Source organism: Geotrypetes seraphini, chromosome 7 (assembly GCF_902459505.1).
Source record: "Geotrypetes seraphini chromosome 7, aGeoSer1.1, whole genome shotgun sequence".
Lineage (NCBI taxonomy): Eukaryota > Metazoa > Chordata > Amphibia > Gymnophiona > Dermophiidae > Geotrypetes > Geotrypetes seraphini.
The window spans coordinates 108382002-108406398 of NC_047090.1; the positions used below are offsets into that span (position 1 = coordinate 108382002).

General features: G+C 41.6%; 1 protein-coding gene across 13 annotated transcripts in view; it reads right to left on the reverse strand.

The window, feature by feature from the left end:
* SLC8A3 (solute carrier family 8 member A3) overlaps positions 1-24397 on the reverse strand; it is a 502626-nt gene that overhangs the window by 143472 nt on the left and 334757 nt on the right. For 7 of the 13 annotated variants that reach the window (XM_033952915.1, XM_033952912.1, XM_033952921.1 and 4 more), the window contains exon 3: positions 8046-8152. The exons of 4 other annotated variants lie outside the window; for them this stretch is intronic. In XM_033952915.1, the coding sequence (XP_033808806.1) occupies positions 8046-8152 (107 nt within the window). Of the gene's footprint in view, positions 1-8045; positions 8153-24397 lie in introns of those variants that run through there. 2 more of the 13 variants (XM_033952925.1, XM_033952923.1) reach the window with 1 other exon arrangement.

The following is a 24397-nucleotide window of genomic DNA, read 5'->3' on the forward strand; positions in this document are numbered from 1 at the left end:
CGGCGATCCTGAAACCCCGACTACGATTGGGACAAGAGGGAGCCCAAGCCCTCTTGCCCCGGCGATCCCGACCCCCCCCCCCCCACCGATTATGATCAGGCAGGAGGGAACCCAAGCCCTACTGCCCAGCGGCATCCTCCCCCCCCCACTGATTATGATTGAGCAGGAGAGAGCCCAAGCCTTCCTGCTCAGGCAAACCCCCTATCTTCCACCCTCACTAAGATACGGGCAGGAGGGATCCCAGGCCCTCCTGCCCTCAACGCACCCCCCTCCCACGAATGCCCCCTTAAACTCCCGATCGGCCCCCCTGCCGACCCGCAAGACCCCACCTGCCGACCCCTCAACCCCCCATCCCCCTCCCCGTACCTTTAAATGATGTCCAGACGGCCAGGTGCCAAGCCCTGCTGCGATGCTCATCCTGAAGTACCGTGGTTTGGAGGGGGGTGGGCGATCACCATCGTGGCAGGAGAGATGAACCATAGGCAGTTGCTGGGGCCGCTGAGCTGCAGCTATCAGCTCAGCGGCCCCTTTTTCGGCACTTATACCTGTTTTGACTTGGTCTAAGTCAAAACGTATAAGTGCTGACTAGACAACCTGCCAAAACTTTTGGTTATACCTGCTGTACGCCTAGGTGTAGGTTGGCCCACCTCCTGCCCTTTCCCCTCCTCTAAAAATGCCTCTTTTCATTCTTTGCGTTCAGAGGCAAGGGAAAGGCCTAAGCTGGTTTTAGATACGTCTTAAACCAGCTTTGATTATGGGTACTTGGACGACCAGGCTTTTTGATCGTCCAAGTACCCATTTAGGTCACTTTTTAAATTTTTTTTTTATTATGAGCCCCTAACTATTTTTTCTGAGGCCCTCCAAGTACCTACAAATCCAAAATGGCCTTGCAAAGGGTTTGAGTTTGAGACAACTGGTCTAAAGTATATCTTTTTTTGAAAATCTCCCATTTGTATGTCTAGGTGTTTGATCTTTATACCACATTCTCAACCAAAAATTCATCCAAGTTTGAAACGTCCAGAACAAGACCTTTTGGACATGGGAGAGGCCAGCAAAGTGATGGACTAGCCACCCAGACATGACCCATGACATGAAGTGTAGCAGCAGTGGCTGATGAATGGCTGGGGCCTAACCCAAAAGTGTAAACCATTCTTCCTGCTTTAAACCTTTCTACCCACTCATAAACCTTTTGTTGATTCATGGTGCTATGTCTATACTTAATCAATATCCGAAGGCCTATATTTCAAAACCTACAAGTAGACATGGCCAGCTCAGCTGATCATGGTAAGGGAATCCCTGATCAGATGAGCCGGCAGGCCTCCCCGAAGCTGCGGCTTTGAGGAGCCATGCCAGCTCAGCTGATCAGGGGAAAAATACCCCTGCCATGATCAGCTGAGCGACTGTGGCAGGGGGATCCCCTGAAATTGGCAGGAGGGATACCCACTCCCTCCTGCTGCCAGTCCGCAATCCCCAACACTTCCCCATGAAACACCATTAGCAGGAGGAATGCCTACTCCTACCTGCTGCCACCCCCCCAATCCCTGACACCCCCCCCCCCCCCGGAAAGTAGACCAGCAGGAGATATGACCACTCCCTCCTGTTGCCCCCCCTAACCAGTGACACCCCAAAAACTCCAGACCCCTCGACACCACCCAAATGTCTAGACTCCTACCCCGCACCCCTAATACCACTCCAACACCCCCTCTTCCCGTACCTTTGATGAAGAAAGAATGGCTGAAGGGATGCTTATTCCCTCTGGCTAGCAGGCCCACCTCTGCAAAATGGTGGGCCTTCTCCTTCTTAATGCATCCTGGGATGCACTGGGGAGGGGCCTAAATCCCCTCCCATAGGAGGGACCTTAGGCACCTGTATCAATCAGGACTTTAGGCCTCCTTCCCAGTGCATCCTAGGATGGAATGAGCGAGGTCTATAACTATGATTGGCCCAATTTGGAGGTTTTGGGGGGGAGTAAAGAGTGGGCATCCCTCCTGCTGATTTGGGGGGTTCTTTCAGGGGCCCCCTGCCATAGCTGCTCAGCTGCTCACGCCAGGGGTATTTTCTACCCAATCAGCTAGGCATAGTTTGGGGTGGACATGTTGTAGGTATTAATGTTGTATTGGTCCTTCTCTCTCTCCCCCCCCCCCCCACCAGAAAGACTTAACTCCCTCAATGGAAGCAGACAAACTACACCTTTGATAGCACTGCAAGAAAATGTGTGGCAAATGGATAAATGGGGCTATTTCATGGTGATAAAAGGGCTTTGCTTTATAAATGGAACAAACCTCTGTCTATTTCAATCATCCAGGGAAAAAAATCAAAATATATTATTTTGCATTTTACTTCTGTCTGCAACTCGGCATGACTACTACCTTGCAAAGGCAAATTAAAAGAGCCAGCAATGTAGCCTAGTCCTGGCTAATACCATTCCAATGTCTCATGACACATCTTGTTCACTCCACTGAATGAAATGGAGACAAACCAATTGATATCTAGCACTATTTGGCCAGTCAGGAATGGATCTTGGCCGGCCAAATAGCAGATAGCTGGCTGTCCCCCATTATTCAGCAAGATATAGCTAGCCATCTCCCGCTGAATATCCAGGTCAGCAGATAGACAGTCACCTCCAATATTCAGTAGCTGGCTAACTAAGGCACATGGCTAGATAGACCCGCCTAAAAAGCAGGTTTATCTTTGACCATTAGGTCTTAGCCGGCCAGCTGATAAATATCTGCTTGGCCAGCTAAGTCCACGTTGGCAAACCTTAACCTGGTTTTAAGAAAGGTTTGGACAATTTCCTAGAGGAAAAGTCCATAGTCTGTTATTGAGAAAGACATGGGGGAAGCCACTGCTTGCCCTGTATTGGTTGCATGGAATATTGCTACACCTTGGATTTTGGCCAGGCGCTAGTGACTTGAATTGGCCACCATGAGAACGGGCTACTGGGCTTGATGGACCATTGGTCTGAACTAGTAAAACTATTCTTATGTTCTTATGATCATATATGGTCCCATTACTGAATATCTGGTATCGCCACAGACTGTAGGAGGTAGCCGGGCTGTATCCCATGGTCTCAATATTGGATCCCAAATCATAATTACTAGGTACGTGCTAACTATACTGAAACCCACAGTACAAATAAAGCTAACATTTCTTCATATTTTGCCACTTTTTGGAGTCTTGTTTCAGAAAGCTTCTAACCAAATAAGGTTCTATTTTAAAAAGCTTAAAATGCAGAATGTTTTTCAATGTGTTTGTACAAGAACATAAGAATAGCCTTACTGGGTTAGACCAATGGTCCATCTAGCCCAGTAGCCTGTTCACAGTGGCCAATCCAGGTCACTAGAACCTGGCAAAAACCCCAATAAAAGCAACATTCCATGCTACCGATCCAGGGCAAACGGTGGCTTCCCCCATGTCTGTCTTAATAACAGACTATGGATTTTTCCTCTGGGAAATTGTCCAGATCTTTCTTACAACCAGCTATATTAACCGCTCTTACCACAACCTCTGGCAATGTTACAGAGGTTGTGGTAAGAGCTTAACTATTCTCTGAGTGAAAAAATATTTCCTCCTAATGGTTTTAAAGGTATTTCCCTGTAACTTCGAGTGTCCCTAGTTTTTGTAATTTTTGATGGCACACAAACCTGAAGCAACCTTCCAACAGCTATTGAAACCGAACCCAGCTATCTTAAATTTAAAAATAAACTGAAGACTCTTCTCTTCAGGGCAACACACTTCATTCCAATCAATAGCCTACTTGACTGAGATTTCAATATCTTCAATGTTAAATGTATCGCTAATTCTACTCTCCACTTATCCCTGAAGATCCTCCACCCTCCCTCTCCATGTCTCTTCTCCTCTTCCTCCTCTACTTCTCCACCTTTACTCAAATTGTATGTCACCTTGAACCTATTTAGGCATAGAGCGACTCACAAATTGTAGATTAGATAAAAATTGATCAACTTGTACCCGTTCTACACCACTCAAGATTTTGTAGACTTCAATCATATCTCCCCCTCAGCCATCTCTTTTCCAGGCTGAAGAGCCCTAATCTTTTCAGTCTTTCCTCATACGAGATGAGTTCCAACTCCTTTATCATCTTGGTTGCTCTTCTTTGAACTTTTTCTAGTTCCGCTATATTTTTCTTGAGATAAGGCATCCAGAATTAAACACAATACTCAGGGTGAGGTTGCACCATGGAGCGATACAAAGGCATGATAATATTCTTAGTCTTAGTCCCTTTTTTAATAATTCTTAACATCTTGTTTGCTTTTTTGGCCATTGCTGTACATTGATGGAAGGTTTCATCATATAAGAACATAAGAACCGCCTTCGCCGGATCAGACCTAGGTCCATCTAGTCCGGCGATCCGCACATGCGGAGGCCCAGTTAGGTGCTCCTTATTGGAGACCCGGATTTCCCGTATCCCCCGATGTGATTTGCAAGAAGGTGTGAATCCAACTTGCGCTTGAAACCCAGAACAGTAGTCTCTGCCACAACCTCCTCTGGGAGAGCATTCCAAGCACCCACCACTCGTTGTGTGAAACAGAACTTCCCGACATTTGTCTTGAACCTGCTGCCGCTCAGTTTCAGGCTATGACACCCAGATCTTTTTCTTGGGTGCTAACCCCCAAGGTGGACCCTAGCATTTGGTAATTATGATTTGGGTTATTCATTCCAATATGCATCACTTGGCCTTTGTCCACACTAAATTTCATCTGACATTTGGATGCCCAGTCTTCCAATTTCCTAAGGTCTGCCTGCATTTGTTCACAATCTGCATGTGTTTTAACAACTTTGAACAGTTTAGTGTCATCTGCAATTTTAATCACCTCACTCATTTTTCTAATTTCAAGATCATTTATAAATAAGTTAAATAGCACTGGTCTCAGAACAGATCCCTGCAGCACAAGAAGTGACATTTGCCCTCATTTTCAATCGACTTAGAATTTATATCCATGTCTTGTTAGAAAGGGACAATTCAATGTTCTGTTTAGATGTGGGCACTAGTTTTCAAGGCAGAACACCGTCAAGTCAATAATCAGCAGTAGGGTAGATTGTAATTTTTTTTAAAACTGGCTGAACCATTAAAAAAAAAACTACATTTTATTCAATGATGCTACCCAGATAAGGGAAGTGCTGTATTTGTTTTTAGCTCACACATTTTTCAATAGTAGCTCAAGGTAAGTGACATTCAAGTACTGTAGGTATTCCCCCTGCTCCTACAAGGCTTACATCTAATTTTGAACCTGAGACAATGGTGGAAGCAGCAGCAGGATTTGAACCCTGGCTGCCAGTTTGCAGTTCTACAAAAATAGGGAGGAACAGTAGTTTCAGGATGTTACAGGAACAGTTTATTAGATATGAATATGTGGTGCTCACCTGAATGCAAGTGTAATTGCAAATTGATTTACATTGTAGAACAGACGATTCACTTCACTGCAAGTTTGCTGGTTTTGTGAACTATATGCATCATCAAATTGACCGATGGCTCGTCTTCATGGACTGTAGTGCATTGTTTTTATGTTTCATGTTTTTATATTTTAATATATTTTTTATCATATCCAACAAACTGATCCTGTAACATCCAGAAACTACTGTTCCGCCTTCTTTTTGTGGTTTCTCCAGTTACAGTGTGGAAAAGAGGTCACCACTAATCTACCTCTCCATTTCACTTTAAGCCAGGGGTGTCCAACCTTTTGGTTTCCCTGGGCCGCATTGGACGAATAGAATGTTTCTGGGGCCGCACAAATGCTGCAGCAAGACAGAGGAGGGAGCCGGCAAGATGGTAAACACCCGGGGGCAGCAGAGGAAAGCACTGCATCGCCCTCGACTGGGGCCGCACAAAATACTTCACGGGGACGCAGGTTGGACACCTCTGCTTTAAGTGATATATCTAAGCAATTTAGGGCTCCTTTTACAAAGGTGCGCTAGCGTTTTTAGCACACGCACCGGATTAGCACGCACTACCCGAAAAACTACCGCCTGCTCAAGAAGAGGTGGTAGTGGCTAGCGCGCAGCATTTTAGCGAATGCTATTCTGCGCCCTAACGCACCTTTGTAAAAGGAGCCCTTAATCTAGTACAATCTTTTTTTCTAGCCTAATTTAAACCACATAGCCATAGAAAGTGTAGCTGAATATCACTGCTATCAGTATAGCTGGGCACTCTGCCGAAGCTCTGTCCTGGCACTATTCATTCCATGCTGTGGCCATTAGAAAAGCATTAGGAAAGCAGCAAAAACCTTCATTTTTCCAATGACTAAACCACAGTCCTGACACACTATATATGAATGACAGACCTATATGTGAATTGTCTCTTTCACAAGTATCCCTTGATCTATCACGTATACTGCCTGATTGTCTGGTCTGCTTTCCTCTTCCCTTCTGATTATTAAGTCTATGTATGTCTCATGTAACCCGCCCTGAGCTTGCTGGGAGGACAGGATATAAATCAAAATAAATAAATCAGATGGTGGTACTGAAGACCCCCAGATAGGGGACTTATATGTTTAGCAGCCATGGTGTCAGGTCACAAGCGCACTGGGACAAAGGCGCGCGCAGACAATTGAGCGCAGCGCGGAGGCGCACGCCGCAGAAAATTACTGTTTTTAGGGCTCCGAAGGGGGGGTTGTGGGGGGAATCCCCCCCCCCACTTTACTTAATAGAGATCGCGCCACGTTGTGGGGGCGTTGTGGGGGGTTTGTAACCCCCTACATTTTACTGAAAACTTCACTTTTTCCCTGTTTTTAGGGAAAAAGTTGAGTTTACAGTAAAATGTGGAGGGTTACAACCCCCCCAACGCCGGCGCAATCTCTATTAAGTAAACTGGGGGGGCTCCCCAACAAAAACCCCCGTCGGAGCCCCTAAAAACTGTAATTTTCTTCGGCGCGCGCCTCCGTCTTGCGCTCAGTTGTCGACGCACGCCTTTGTCTTTCGCAGGGTTGTCTATGAACCGCAGCCATTGCTAAACATGTAAGAACCTTTGGATATTACTTTACAGTACGTGTTACTAAGACTACTGGCTTTGTCCACTGACTCTACTAAATACGGACAGCTATCCTATCCACTGTATCTTAGCGCACCTGCTTAGAAAAGAGAACAGGGTCTTTCCTCTGCCAAGAGGCTGCCACGGATCAGCTTTCCAATTCTCATTCTTAATTATAGGTACCCTGTGCTAAAAGTAGAGGAGTTGAGAGGCTGAATTGTCAAAAGGTGGTAAGCAAGGATAGATGGTGATTAAGGCAGATCTTGACCTGTTGGGCCGCCGCGGGGGCGGACTGCTGGGCGGGATGGACCTCTGGTCTGACCCGGCAGAGGCACTGCTTATGTTCTTATCATACTTCAGATATAAGCATGTGCTTTCTTATAGGTCAAGGTTAATAAGATAGCAGGCCCTTTTCAGTAATGAGCAGACATCCTGCCCCCACTGGAAACCAATGCTGATGACGGTGGTCATTCGGTTATAGCAGTTCTTTTTTCTAAAAGGCAGGAAAAGTATGCAGAATTTACTGTCATTGGAGTTATGTTCCTATTTATATCAAATTTGATTGACCAGAAAGGACAATTAAGGCAGCTTACAAAAGAAATAACATTTTTTTAAAAAAATTAATAATCAGCGTAACCCTTTCCCCTACAAGAATTAAAACAAGGATTCTTATGTTAGCTCTGCACCCTGTAATTTTGTCCAAATGCTAACTGTAAAAGCCAAGTCCACAGGGCCTTCTTCAATTTAGGAAATGAAAGATCTCTTATCTTCCAGTTTGTAACATTAGCAGAAAGATCTCCAAGTATTATTTCAGGAAGGTCAGGCCACTCATAATGACAGTGCCAGTATTCCCCCCCCCCCCCCCCAAACTCTCCTGCTAAAAATTGTGGATACAATGTGACAGGCATGAGCACAGGCAGCAGTGTTAAAAACAGCAGCCAATGAACAGACATAAGCAAAGATGTGAGAAGGAATGGAGGAGGAGGAAGATGAGAATAGGAAAGGGGAGGAGAAATGGATAGAGGAACGTTAGTGTTAATCTGAGGAGCAGGTACTACACCTTTCTGTAAACTCATATCCACCATGTGTGGGTCCTTCAGCTCAATGAAGAAATTCTTGTTTTTTTCATACTCCTCGTCATCAATTACTTTGATCTGAATTGTTTTGCTGTGGATGGAAAAACAATAGATGTCACAAGGAGAGGGAAAAGCAGGAGTAGGAGAGGAAAGGACAGGGAAAAAAAGAAAATCTGAGGTCAAAGTTCAGTCTCTGGCACAAGCTGAAGCTTCAAAGGTTGGAATGGATAGGCAGTTGGGGCCTGAATCTGCAAAAAGCGCCGCCAATCACATGTCAATCACGTGACGGTGCCATTTTCAGAATCTCAACTTGCGTGAAAGGTAGGCACTAAAGATGTAAGTCAGGGTTTTGAAGGCCTACATTTCCGGCATCTACCTTTCATGTGAATCATGTCTACAGAGGCACCTAACAGCATTTCCGGCATTGGCCATGTCTACTTCTACCATAGGTGCCTCCATAGCTGCGATTATGGTGCCGCCTCGGAGGCACAGATAGGCAGCTACATGTTTATTTAAATGGGATGTTACATAGTTTTTATGGATGTGGGCCATTTAAATTAGGCGGCGATACAATGCCTAGCGCCACCTAACTAAAAGGGCCACTTGTAGAATTGACCCCTCTGTGTTTGGAAAGGGAAACTAACACTAGAAAAAACAAGGAAGCCTTAACAATGAAGGCCCTCCCAAAAGCAGTGACCACCACAATAAGAATTAACCCCTCTCATTCTATAATGGGGCATCTAAAGTTAAACACCATTTACACACTTACATTTAAAGAATACTGTCATCCATGTGCATAAGTGCACAGCTATGTGTGTAAATGGCAGTAGTGTGCCTACTAGACACAGTGTGAACTTCTACTATTATTGAATAAGTAATATACACAAAAACTATAGTAGTGAAGGAGAACTATGATCAAAAGACCACTGTATGAGCTTATTCAAATAGCTCTGAAAAGCTTATTCAAAAAATAGTGGAGAAAAAAAGAGACCTCAGTTAATCAATTCACTCCTTATCTCAGCACACAACAGTCCTGTAATGTAACACAGTATCGGTGAGTCTTACATGGACGAAGCTGTATGTTTTTTTTAAAAAAAGACCAGAGCCCTTGAGATAGCTTGGAGCGAAACATGGCCGCTGTCGGGTCTGTCTGAAGTTCTCTTTCTTCTCTTTTTGAGTTTGCTTGCCTTTGAGATAACGTGACAGGACTTGAGGAAGTTTCATGTATACCAGTGATTAACCATCTTGGCCAACTATGAGGATAAGTACCTGGCTGTATTTTCACTCAATCTGAATAACTTTTGAAACAATATTTATGATAGTGGTTTTTGTGGAGTTTTTTTCAGAGACCAATGACTGTGTTATACTCCATTACAGGACTGTTGTGGTGACCAAATTTTATTAGATTTGAAGCTTTTGTAAACAAGGGAGTTGGCTTTGCACTCATATTTATGAGTCATCATAATTGTGGCCCACCAAAAAGACACATTTAACTGCTGAGCTGACTTCCAATGAGAAAGAATAATTTGTATAGTAAAAGCTATTAATATATCACCCAGAGAGTGGTAGAAAACTGGAACGCTCTTCTGGAATCTGTCATAGGGGAAAACACCTTCCAGGGATTCAAGACAAAGTTAGACAAGTTCCTGCTGAACAAGGACGTGCACAGGTAGGGCTTGTCTCAGTTAGGGTGCTGGTCTTTGACCAGAGGGCCGTCGCGTGAGCGGACTGCTGGGCATGATGGACCACTGGTCTGACCCAGCAGCGGCAAATCTTATGTTCTTAAATAATTTGGACTGCCATTTATTCAAATCATCTGACAAAGCATGAGATCGGAAGAGAACAATGCTAAAAGATAACTGGGAAGAAATTGGTAACACAGAACAAATGTTTTTCCAAACTGATCCCCAGAATGGCTGAATAATTGGGCAATTATAGATCATATGTTTTAGGTCACCTAAATTAACCATACAATGCCAATGTTAGAGTCTGTTAAATTAGCTCTATGTAAATGAAAAGGACTGTTGTGTACTGAGATAAGGAGTGAATTGATTAACTGAGGTCTCTTTTTTTTCTCCACTATTTTTTGAAAAAGCTTTAAATAAGCTCATACAGTAATGTAATGTAATGTAATTTATTTCTTATATACCGCTACATCCGTTAGGTTCTAAGCGGTTTGAAGAAAGTATATATTAAGATTATAAATGAGAAGTAAGAAGGTACTTAAAAAATTCCCTTACTGTCCCGAAGGCTCACAATCTAACTAAAGTACCTGGAAATTAATAAAGAAGAGAAAATAAAGATGGTTGAAAAAAGAAAAATTCTATATGAACTTATAGGATGGAAATTAAACTGACAGTGAAGAACTGTATGAAAAATACATATGGAATGCAGTTAGAGAGGGTAGGTTACAATCTATTTATGGTATTTGTTTAATTGGAAGGTGTTAAGGTGGGTAATTTGGGGGAAGGTTATCTGAAGGTAGGTGAATCTTCTGGAGGTAAAAGAGGAGGGGTTAAGATATTTGGATGAATTTTTTGAAAAGCAGGGTTTTGATACAGTGGTCTTTTGATCATAGTTCTCCTTCATTACTATAGTTTTTTGTGAGCAGTGTGCCTAACCATGATTCTCTATTAGATGCTCAAATAGTTTAGCACATTAGTACAAGAAGGCTATTACAGGGGAAGGGGAAGGGGAAGGGTGGGAAATAGGGCCAACATTTACATGCTCAGGAGCTTAGCTTGCAATGTAGGCTACTGTTAAGATGTGTTTTAAACACTAGCTATTTTACCAGAGGTAATCATAGCTAAGATGCTACACTTCTCCCTCCAAATTCACGGGGGTTAGGGGCAGAGCTGGCCCATGAATATGGAAAAATCGTGAATAACTTTAGGGACGACACTGAACCCCCCCCCCCCAGACCTTTCTACACCTTACCTGGTGGTCTAGCAGTGAAGCGGGACAGGAACGCTCTTCCTATGCTTCTGTGGAGAGCCGTGAACAAAAATGGCCGTCGTGAGTTCCCAATGTAGTCTCATGAGACCACAGGAACACAAGGCAGCCATTTTTGTTCACGGCATGGGGCAAGAGCATAGGAAGACTGCTTCTTCCCTGCTTCACCACTAGACCACCAGGTAAGGTGTGGGGAGGTCTGGGAGGTAGGAGTGGGTCAGGGTTTAGAAACTCGTGAATAACTGAAGTCATGAGGCCTAAACCCATGAATTTGGAGAGAGAAGTGTATTTTACAATATAGGCAATCAATCTCTTGTGACATCACTGGTGAGGTTGGCTCTTAGGCATTGAAGGAATGAGGTATTATGACATCATAATATCAACTCCAGTTCCCAGAGACTGAAACTCTTCACACTAAGACGTTCTCAATGTGGGTTACATTAAGATACTGTATATTATTTTACCACTAACTGGTGCTATTTTAGCATAGCTCCTATTTTATGCAGCGAGATCTTGCTACTAAAAACTGGGGCTAACAGTAAATAACACATCTTTTAACAGTAGCCCACACTGATAACTTCACTCTTAACTTTCAAAATAATATACATTACGTGTGTAAATGTTACATTTAGGTACCTGCCATAAATATTAGCGCCTGATGGATTGATGCTAACCAGTGGCATAGCGAGGGTAGGGAGGCACCCGAGGTGGTGGTGGAGAGGAAGTGGGGGGGCACACCTTCCTCTCCACCACCCTCCGCGCCACACTCACACCCTCTCTTCCCTAATACCTCTTTAAATTTTTCCAAGAGCGAGCAGCTTCTCCGGCCTGTTGCTCAAGCCAACGTTGGCTTTACCTCTGAAGTCATTTTTAGGCCCTGCAACCCCAAAGTGATTTCAGAGGGAGCCAGGCTGGGGCAAACAGCAGGCCAGAATAGCTGCTCGCGATGGCAAAGATTTAAAGAGGTACGGGAGAGGTGGGGAAGGGAGGGTACGAGCGTGGCATGGGGGGTGGAGAGGTACAGTACCCCCACTAAGACAGTGCCCGGGGTGGTCCGCCCCCTGCTTACTATGCCACTGATGCTAATATTATACTGCATAAAGCAATTCTAATCTAATCTAATCTTCTATTTGTGTGTCGCACATACCTATTCAGGTGTTACCTGCTAAACTTTGCCACCTAAATGGTGGAATCCTGTTATAGAACTGCCTCTAAAGGGCATAATTTTATAGTATAAGGTGGCACTAAGGTTTAAGCATGCACAATGCATATAAATATCAGTATATTAGTCATATATGCGTGCAAGTGATAACATAACCTCAGGTAAATGAACTCATAAAATACTGACAGTGTAAAAGTACACGCACAGTTGCATAATATGGACTTTCACTTTGATATGCACACGAGTGGAGTTTGAATGGATCACACAAGGATTATACTGTAGAATAGCATGATTTACATGGACTCTTGCAAAAAGGAAGCATTTATTTAGGGCTGGGGTGATTGTTCCTTAAGTGAAGGCGCATTTTCAGCCACTTATGCTAGTATTTTTTAAAGAAAAGTAGGCGCCTATTTTTCTTCATAAAATAGTCTTGAAATAGGTATAGTATTGGCACCTTAAACTAGGCGCCCAGTTGTAAAATTACATGCTTAAAGTCCCCATAAACAAAAACATGAGGAACAGACTCATTTACTTGTCAGCAAAAATATAAACCAAACAGTCCATGTAAACTTTGTGACCAGCGACCTCTTGGGTTAATATACAAAATTATCAAAAGGGCCTCAAAGCTCCAAAGGAGCTCCACACACACAAAAAGGATAAACCAGTATCTAGGAGCCCCTTATATTCTCATTGGAGCTTTGAAGCCCTTTTGGTAATTTTGTATTTTGACACCAGAGGTCACTGGTCACAAAGTTTACATGGACAGCTTTGTTTTATAAAGTCCCAACATTGAGTATTTTGCCTATGGTTAATTCCTCCTAAAAATGACCTGTCAGCTATAGCTAATGATATAAAATAATCCACAGTATAAAATATATGGCACATCTTATGTGCGAGTGGAAAACTTATAATTTAATATCTTTCTAAAACAGAGCAAGCCAGTGACCTCTAGTGTTAATACAGTGCTTCCCCGCAAATTTGTGGTCGGTGGTTCGCGGTCCCGGTCATTCGCAGGATTTTCCTGACCACAAATGACCTTGCAGGAGAGGACAGCCGGAGCGCCGGCAAGTGAAGGAAATCACTCGCGGTATACTCCAACCGCCTCTTCCTGTACTAAAGTCGGGCCTCACCAATCAGAAGATGCTTTGACACGCTGCCCTCTCCTGCTTCTCCAGCTGCCCTTTCCTGTCTCCCCTGCCTAAAAACCGTATTCGCGGTTTTTCAAAATTCATGGGGGTTCCTGGAACGGAACCGCCGTGAATTTTGTGGGAGTACTGTATACAAAATTTTCCCTGTCCCAATCATTTTGTAGTAAATTTTTAATACAGCATCTAATGGCCAAAATAAGAGTAGATTCAGTAAATGGTGCTCACAAAACAGTGCCCAAAAGACTCCACACAGAGGACCGGATTCTACATACAGCGCCGATATTGGCGGACACCTAAAAAACAGCCACCAACCACATGGCAATCATGCAACAGTTTCAAGTTTAATTAGGTCTTGATATAACACTTTTATGTGCAAAGCAGTTTACAATTTATACAAAGTATTTAAAAAAATGTTAAAAAATATAAAATCATGGTGAACAATTTCGCAAGAACATTACAGACAAAACGAGATACATATGGGCAAATGGGGAGGATACATTGCTTAAAATAAAAGAAAGGGGAGGCGAAATACAATAGGAATATTGGAAATCTTTAATACATGGCCTAATGTCTGAGATTTTGAATAAGAAAAACTAGGTATAGATCTCAAAAGCATCTCTGAAAAGAAATGTTTTGAGATTAGATTTAAAGTTGTTAAGGTTCTTTTCTTGTCTCAGGGACAGTGCTACCTCAAACATAGGTGCTGGAACTGTCTTTGAAGGCCTAAAAGTTTGGTGCCTACGTATGACATGAGTTGTGTTTACGGAGGCACCTAAGAACTCCTAAGGTCATTTCCGGTGTTAGCCATACCTATTTTGACCTTAAGCATTTTAAGGTGCCTCTGTTGATGCAATGAAGGTGCTGTTTTTGAAGGCACCTCTAGGTGCCAACATTTTTATTTAATGATTTTTAAAATAATTTTTTAACAGCTTTGCCAATTAAGTAGGTGCTGGTAGGACACCTATCTAAAGGCATCGTTTGTAGAATATGCCCTAGAGTGCTATTCTATAAATGGCTTTCCGAGTTGGGCGTAAAATCAATTTCCACACTAGGTTTGGGTGTCAAGATATAGATCAACTGAAACCTGGTGTAAATCCTGGCATGTAATTTAGGCATAGATCCCCAATATTCAAGAATACCGCCCGCATCTTTGGTGAACACCCTTCCCCCCAATGCCCTCCTCAAGGCCATGCACCCATTTGAGTTGCTTGCTATAAGATTTGAGCACAAAATTTTTATAGAATAGTGCTTAGCAAGATTTGCATGCACATCCGAATTGTTGCCAATTACCACCAATAATTGATTGTTAGCTCTCACTTATTGGTGATAATTGACTCTTTAGCCAATTTAGTTGCGCAAACATCTCAGAATAGCATGCAACTTTGCATTGGGAAATTTGGGTGCCATTTATAGAATTTAGGGGATAATTCCAGCAGCAAGATCATTAACAATTATTATTGATTACCCTGGTGCTATCCAGATAGTCATGTGATCACCTCCATTTTCATTATTTATGGCTATTTAACATATATATGAAACAAATCAGATTTAAAAGCTATAAATCATCTGTATTGTATTTAAGCTTTAACATCATTGCAGACATTTTCTGCTAGATATCATTATTTACAAGGATGTCCTTTGTTCTCAATAGCTGTCTGTATGCGTTCTGGCATTGAATTGGGCAGCTTTCTGCTAAATTCTAGAATTATCTCCTGCGTCCACATAACTTTGATCCAGAGTAAAAGGTCTGCTTCAGATGTTGGATTGCGTGTGGCTACTTTCTGCTTCATCACGGTCCACACATTTTCAATAATGTTCAAATCTGAGCTGTTGCCTAGCCAAGGTTCTATCAATTATATCTGTTCATAAGCCAGCCATGCCTTAACAGCTTTAGTTTCATGGCACGGCACACCGTACTACTGGAAATGGGTTCAGTTGTAAATGAACAAAGTATAGCAGTTTCTCTTTCAAAACATTCAAATTTACAGTTCCACTGATTGCAGTATTCTTCGGCATAATCCACAGCCCCGCTCGACCAGATTCTGATACTGCATCCCAAACTATAACCTTTAGGGCTTGTTTCACTATGAGTATAACATACTTTGGGTTATGTCTCTGACTGAGTGAAAGTGCTTTCATCTGAAAACGTAATTCGGCTATCCACCGCCTGTACTTGTGACAAGAGAATGACACAGGGACAAATTTTCCCTGTCCCAATCATAAGTGTTTGAGGCTTATACGGTTAAGGCGGTGCTTGCAGGAATGGGACAGGGACAAGGACAGAACTCGTGAGGACGGGACAGGGACATTGAGATACCATGGGGAGGGGGCAAATTTGTCCGCATGTCATTCTCTACAGTTGTGACAGAAAGTGAGCTGATTTATATTTTTGGCAGACATCTTTAGTTTTCAAGCAGGCCAATAAGATCAAAATCCGACATCTAATAATCTTCTGCATGTTGTCCTGTTTGGTTTCTTCTGTGAACTACCTGCAATTCTGGCTCTGATAATACTTGATGCCCTTCGGGAATATTTAGCTGCCTTTATGATCACATAGTCCACACATATATCCGTATCCCTTGGTCAACCTGACTATGCCCAGGACTGAAAACTCTTCAGTCTTTCATTTTACCTGACCGTTGCTATGACAGTTGAATGATCAACTTTCAGCTTCTATGCAATTGCTTTTATTGGTATCTTTTCTTTGTACAGAATTAGAAACCTGTGCCCTTTTCTCTGGGGGTAATTCTTTCTCGCGTATCATGCTGCCATATACAAGTGAAAACCTGAACTAAATCAAACTGAACTAAACTAAACTAAACTAAACCTTGGGTTTATATACCGCACCATCTCCACGAATGCGGAGCTCGGCATGGTTTACAGGAAGAAAGATGAGAGAGGAACTACAGTGGAGAGATTAAAGAGTTAGGTGTAAAGGGGGAAGGTGAGAGGCCTAAGAGGGGGGAAGTGTTACAGTTTTGAGAATAGCCAGGTTTTTAGGTGTTTGAGTTGGAGGGAGCTTGAGGTTCGGAGAGGGGAGGTGAGGTTATTCCAGATCTCAGTGATTCTAAAGGGGAGGGACGACCCAAGTTTGCCTACATGGGAAATACCTTTTATGGAAGGGAAGGATAGTTTAAAAATTTGGGAGGATCTGGAGGAAGTAGGGGTTGGGGAGTTCCAGGATAGAGGGATAACGGCAGGAAGGATGCCATGTAGGATCTTGTAGGCCAGACACGCACATTTGAAGTGGATCCTGGGGATTACTGGGAGCCAATGGAGCTTAGACAGGAGTGGTGAGACGTGATCAAATTTGCTTTTCGCAAAAACAAGCTTAGCTACGGCGTTCTGAATCCGCTGAAGTCTGTGGAGGCTTTTCTTGGTTAGGCTGAGGTAGATAGAATTGCAATAATCCAATCTGGAGAGGATGATGGATTGTACTAGGACTGCAAAGTGTTTTTGGTGAAAATAGGGTCTGACTTTCCTTAGCATGTGAAGGCTGAAATATGACACCAAATATGTACAATATCTTGTTTAGATGTCTTAGATTTTCATTTTGTTGCTCCTTGCAAATAAAATAATGAATATTCAGATTTTTCTTTAACACAACAGAGTCAGGTTAATCAAAATACATTAATACAGTGGTCTAAGAGATCATTAGATGTCTATTATCACTTCCAGCTATGACTACTATCTATTCTTAACATAGAAACATAGAAATAGACGGCAGATAAGGGCCATGGCCCATCTAGTCTGCCCACCCTAATGACCCTCCCCTACCTTTCTCTGTGAATAGATCCCACGTGTCTATCCCATTTGGCCTTAAAATCAGGCACGCTGCTGGCCTCAATCACCTGTAGTGGAAGACTATTCCAGCGATCAACCACTCTTTCAATAAAAGTTTGATTATAGCAAAAATTATACAAATAATATTATGTCACACATCCTTTTCATGGAGGAAAATCCAACTTTACATTAGGACAGTGGTTCTTAAACCTGTCCTGGGGGACCCCCAGCCAGTCGGGTTTTCAAGATATCACTAATCAATATGCATAAGGTAGATTTGCATATAACAGAGGTAAAAACAGGCAAACAAACATTAGAGTCCCTCACCTTGGGATACAAACAAAAACAACGAAAAAAAAGCAAGGGGGATGTTGTAACAACCAAAATAAGTCTTTATTGCAAACTGTTTGCAATAAAGGCTTAGGGCTCCTTTTACTAAGGTGCGCTAGCGGTTTTAGCGCACGCTACAATGCCACGCGCGCTAGACGCTAACGCCTCCATAGAGCTTGCATTAGTATTTTTCGTTTAGCGTGTGGTTTGCGCTCTAATCTTCAGCGCATAGTAAAAGGAGCCCTTATTTTGGTTATGAGATCCCCCTTTGCTTTTTTCCGTTGCATATAACGACAGGCATCCAAATCTGCCTCATACATATTCATTAGGGATATATTGAAAACCCAACTGGCTGGAGGTCCACCAGGACATGTTTAAAAACTATTGCATTAGGCATTTATATACCACACTCACCTCTAGAGTTCATTGTGGTTTATAAAAATTAAGAGACTAAGTATTAGCCAGAAATCACATTACTGAAACAATAAAATAGCTGATCATTAAAAGTGGTCTGTAACAGCAAAATTTTAAAATAGTTATCTTAGAACTGCAACAAGTAATTATGGAAAACCCAACAAATTATACCTTTCTACGGATATTTATTTTTAAAAATGGCTGAAACTATATCAAAATAAATAAATATTTAGCCCCAAACAAAGACTATAGCCCTGGTATTGTTGAAAACTGCTTGCTCACAAACCTTTGGTCATAATTTGAAGAGCCAGGACAGTTCAGAACAGGTACTGCCATTATTCAGTCCCAGTACCAAGAACAACTTCCCTAACTTACCCAGCTATTTATACCAGATATTCAGCACCAGTATCCAGGTACTGGTTGGCACTGAATATCCAGGTATAACTTTAAATGCCATTGATTTAAAGCAACATCGACAGCAGAGTTCAAATACAAGGGGGAGGGGGAGTAGAAGGATAGAAAAGCCCCACTGACCGCATGTCAATTACACAACGGCACCCTATAGAGAATTGCGCCCCCGCAAAAGATAGGCACCGGAAATGTAGGCCAGGGATCTCCAGGCCTACATTTCCGGCACCTATGTAGGCACTTCAGGTTGCCTAATGCCAATAGTGGCGTTTGGCAGCCTAAAGCACCTACATAGGTGTGATTCTGGTGAATATTATTTAGGCTCTTTAACGGTGCCGGTTTTTTTGCCATTTTAAATGGCGTTTGTTAATTAACTTAGGTCCACCTAAGCCATTACAAAGTACTAATGCACCAAAACTTAGGTGCATTTACTTACAATTCAATAGCTGGTGTAAGTAGGCATGCCTAAGTGTGCCATGCAATGTGCATAGCTGATAATATTCTATAAGCTGCACACGTCGCTTGCCATTACACCCATGACATACCATGTTACGCTCACATATGTGCCCCTCTGGCAGCTGCACATTAACCCCATAGGATGCAAATCAGTGCACACAGTCAATTTGTGCACGCACCTTGTTTACCAAGACCAATCGGCGCCGACAATTGGCAATTAACACCTCATAACTGACCCTAATTGGCACAAATTGGTCAACACATTCTATAAAGTGGTCCGCATCAGTTCTAGTGTGTGAATATCACAAGGAGGGCGTGGTCAGGGGAGCAACATGGATAGATTGTGGATATTGCTACAGTTAAGCGCACTGTTATAGAATATGCCCGATCATTGCACAACTTAGGAGGAGGTATTTAGGTCTGTTTTTTTGGCCTAAATGGGTGCACCTAAATGTTAGTGACACATATGGCCACTATATGCAATTCTATATATTGCATGTACCTAGAATGGAATTGTGTTAAGTGCCGTTATGACTGGCACCAATTTTTTAGGTGTTAAATATAGAATCAGGCCCTAAGTGATTTAGGGTGATATTCTAAATAATTAAAGTGGGCAGGAACAGCTCCTGCCCACTTAAATCACTTGTTTTTGGCCAACGGCTGATGTTCAGTGGTACTTAACTGGTTAACTCTGCTGAATATTTACGATTTTATTACTATCTTAATTTTTTCAAGACCTATATGTGGTCTTTCCCCTTCCTATCGTTTTACCCCTATTTAACTCTTTTACTGTTAAATATTATAGTTCCTGCACTATTTTCCTGTTGGATCTGTTTTGTTTTATTGTCTGACTTATGTTAATAATGTTGTCTCCCCGCACTGAGAAATCTACTACATGTTCTTAGATTTGTTCATCGCTTTGAATAACAAATAAGCGATCCATCAAATTTTATTAAAACTTGAAACTTGATTAGTGCTTGTGCCAAAGCCAGATAACTTATGAGCATTCCAGGGGTGGAGTTGGGACTTATGCGATTACCAAGTGCTGATATTCAGCCCTTGACCACATAAGATAATCACTTAAATTAGGCCTCCTAAAAACAAGACCTAGCGGTTCAGCTTGTGAGATCAGGTTCATTTTCTGCGGTCAAGGGCTGAGCATTGTAGTTAACCGCGTAAGCTTTAGCAGCCAACCTAAAACCAGATATTCAATGCCAGTGCCCTGAAATGGCTTAGCAGTGAATATCCAGGAATATAGCCAGTGATGGACATAAAAACGCTGACCTCTGCTGGCTGAAAACCAGTTGGCTTGTTAATAGAATAGTGCCTAGAACTTATGTGCATAACTGCCAATTATTTCTGCCAATCACATGTGTAAACTTATAGACTTGCCTTTCACATTTTAATCAGGCATAGCAAAGTCACAGGCAAAACTGCTGCAGGGAGGCTGTCCTGAATCATAACTCTTGGTCCCCTCTGCAGTGCTTTATCCTCTGTTCTCAAGCATCGTTCACACCTTTTGACAGCCTAGTCGGGTATTGCACCTTTGTTCCTTTCTTTTTATGTTTAAGTATTTTTTATTGATTTCAATATATTATCAAGTGTAACTTGTACAGAAAGCAAATTTAACCAAAGCATATTACAATCTTATTAATCCATACTTAACGAATGTTAAGCAAATTACAAGAAGAATTATTATGGTGAAATTAGCTCAAGTCCTCTTTGGATCCAAGAATTTAACTAGCGAGAAAAACAAAAGACAACCAATACTAAGAAGTAATGCTGTTCCTATAGATCGGGAACGGAATTACTATTTTCCTTTTAGAGCTCAAAATTGAATTTTCTCCTTGTCCAGACAGGACATAGCCACAAAATTGGTCAAATGTTGAGGCTCAAAGAATACATATTTAGTTGAGTGATAACGGACAATGCACTTGCAGGGATGTCTTAAGTAGAATGTAGCCCCTAATGAGATGACCCACGGTTTTAAAAGAAGAAAGTTGTGTCTACGTTTTTGCGTTTCCCTTGAAACATCAGGGAACATTTGAATTTTACAACCAAGAAATTCCTTCTGTTTGTTCTTTAGAAATAGTCTCAATAGTCATGACTTATCAATAGAAAGAGCCAATGTAACAACTAATGTTGCAGGTGTAACCACCTCTGTGTCTGACTTCTCCAGAATCTCAGTGATATTCAATACTTGTCCTTCAGTAGGTTCAGGTTGCTGTTGATGCAGAGTTTTGCTAGGGAGATAATACACTTGAGAGAACGGTGGAAGATTACCTTCTGGGACTTCCAAAATTTCTAATAAATATCTCCTAAGCATATCTCTAGGCGTAACCATAGTTATTCTTGGAAAGTTTATCAGTCTCAAGTTATTAATACGCGTCTGATTCTCTAATGACTACTTTTCTTCTAAGATTCAAATTATCTTTAATTATAATTTCCTGAAGTTGTTTTACTGAAACCATATCCTGCTGAGTCTTTTGAAGTAAAATGTTGGAAGAAGTCATGTCAAATTTTAATTTTTCTAATTCTTCTGAGTGGTGAATCAGTTTATTTTCAATCTGTTGGAAATTGGGACTAATTGTCTTCCCAAAATTTGCTACCAGGTCCCAAAGGGCTTCTAAGGTCACCTCAGCAGGCCTGTCCCAAAAGGAAACTTGTAATGAAGTGCATAGTCTCTCACCTTCCTTAGAATATCCTGGGTTTTGTTCCTTCTGGATCAATCCTCCTCCTACTTTTGTAATTCCCATAGAATCCTCTTCAGAGATTACCCAAACTGGGATCTCCATTTCCAGACTTCCCGATGTTGAATCGTCCGCCTCTGGGGATAGTACCGCCCCTTCTTTCGGGGTTTCCTGGCCCTTGGGAGAACTGGCTAACTGTGGTGGAGGAAGCGGTGCTCTAATCTCCGGGCTAAGGGTGGTGCCTGGCCCAAAAGAGATCCCACCGGTCTTACTCACACCCGGGATCCTCCACGGCCTAGCAGCCGGAGTTATAGACGCAGCTCCCTGCAACCTCCGAAGCAAATCCTCGATGTTGCCGAGAGTCGGCCCCACGGAGCGCCGCGAGGCATCAGCAACGCTCTGGCCTCTCCTCTTCAGCATCGCGTCCAAGCAACAAGCACAACTAAGCTGGAAACAGCAGTTGCAAGCTAGAAAACAGGTAAATAGAGCACTTCGGTTGGCGGCATGTTACCAAATCACACAGGCAGTGGCCATCTTGGATCAGCACCATAGCCAATCAGTTCCTTTCTTTTTAAAAAGAAAATTGTAAAGTACGTGAATTTGTCAAAGAAAATGCAAGTACTAATGACCCTTTCGTAGAAAAATTAAGCAAATACTTACAGAACATAAAAAGATTCTGAACCATCATCTGGAGGCAATAAGACGATTCAAAGGAAATAAACATAATCCAAGCAATTAGAATAATAACTTTCAATTAAAGATATCATTAACCAACTTCATACTTAACTTGGACTCATAAATTCCCCACACATTGCCACTAGGTAGAAGAGGAGGAGATCTCTCGATCTTGAATAAATTTCTCAAGAGTCAAATTATATATACTTTTCATCTTTATAGTAAGCCAAACATTTATATAAGAAAGGTAAAAAGAACTCCGCCCTCACGCTAACACTATAGATTTTAGAGATAAGAAATGTTTTTGATGTAAGTGCGTACTCTGTGAACATGGGGAACATCTGAGGTTTTTGCCCACAAAACAGAGAATCTTTTTTCTTAAAGTTTCATAATTGACATTTTATGAGCTGCCTCAGTAGAGAAAGTGACCAAAAGGGCAACTCAAGAGGAAATAATATCAGAGGAATCCTCTAATTCTCCCAAAAAGTAGTTAGGTCACTTTTCGCAGCTGAAACCAGGACATTCAGGTCCTCCTCAGCCATATTCTGAACTGTGGTCTGATTTAAGTTTCAAGTTTATTAAAATTTAGATATAAACGCAATATCAAATATTTTCAATGCGTATAACAATAAAAGGTTTTTTTTTGGGGGGGGACAAAATAAAACAATTTATACAGGTAAACACAATCGATGTACACAATTAATTAGTGATACATAGGGAAAGAGAAGTGAACTACAATTGTTAAAGAAAGTAGAACAACATTTAAGGAAAAACAACATCAGGAGGGTAATTGAAAATGTTTTACAAATAAAGCTAGGTCTAAAAGTGAAAGGGAGATGTTGTGACCTATATATAGATCTGGTTAGGGTTAAATATTTGAGCCTGAGATTGTTGATAAAAGAGATCCTGTTTATGACTCGAATGCATCTTTGTATAGGTGGCTTTTTAATGTGCTTTTAAATTTTTCTAAAGAAGTTTCACCATGCAGATAAACTGGTAACTTGTTCCATAGCTTGGGTGCTATGATGGAAAAAATTGTAGCTCTTCTGGTGCCTATTATTTTCAGAGATGGGATAGTCAGCAAATGCTGATCTGTTGATCTTAGAGATCTGGCTGAAGAATATGGTATCAAATAATGATGTAAAAATATTGGTGTGTTGGTTTGTTGAATTTTGAAGGTTAATAGTGCAATTTTATAGATTATTCTATGTGAAATTGGTAACCAGTGTCCTTTTTGTAAAAGAGGAGTGACATGATCGTATTTTTGGAGTTAGTAATAATTTTTATTGCAGTATTTTGTATAATTTGTAACCTTCTTATTTCTTTCTGAGTTATGCCATGGTATAATGTATTGCAGTAATCCAGCCTGGAAATAACCAAGGAATGAATTAGAACATTAAGAGCTTTTGGTTCTAAGACTTTGGCTAAGGATCTAATGAGACGTAGTTTATAAAAACAGTTTTTAACTACGGAGCTAATCTGATCATGGAAGGATAATTCATGGTCCAATAATACTCCCATTATTTTTGTCGTTGTTACTTTTTGTAGTGGGAAATTATCTAAGAGTATTTGTGATGAAAATGTAAGATCCTTTTTCCACGGGAAAAACATTATTGAAGATTTAGATGGATTCAAGGCCAGCATGTTGTCTTTTAGCCATTGACTAATTTGTTTTAACTTATTGTTTATATTTGTTACCTCATTAGAATCAGCAGTATTTAATGGATATAAAAGCTGGATGTCATCTGCGTAGGCAAAAGCGGAGAATCCAATGGACTGACTTAAAGTGGTGCTAAAAAGATATTGAATGAAAGAGGGGACAAAATTGAACCTTGAGGGATACCATAAGAGTTTGTATAGTTATTTGATGATGAATTGTTGAAGATAACTTTAGCTGACCTATCTTGAAAGTATGCTTTAAACCAATTTAGAACTTGGTCAGAAATACCAATGGAAGACAGTCTCTTGATGAGTAAATGATGGTCGATGGTGTCAAATGCTGCTGATAAAATATCAGAACCTATAGGTAAAGCAATCTGATCTGAATTAGAGATATTCAACATTTCTTTGTGACTCTGGGCAAGTCACTTAACCCTCTATTGCCCCAGATACAAATAAGTACAGTAAAACCTTGATTTATGAGCATAATTTGTTTCGAAAACATGCTTGTAATCCAAAACACTCATATATCAAAGCGAATTTCTCCATAAGAAATAATGGAAACTCAGACAATTCGTTCCACAACTTGTATTGCAAGACCTCGCTCATTTAGGACAATCACTACACTCTCGCAGTGTCAGAGAGAGAAGAACCATCGG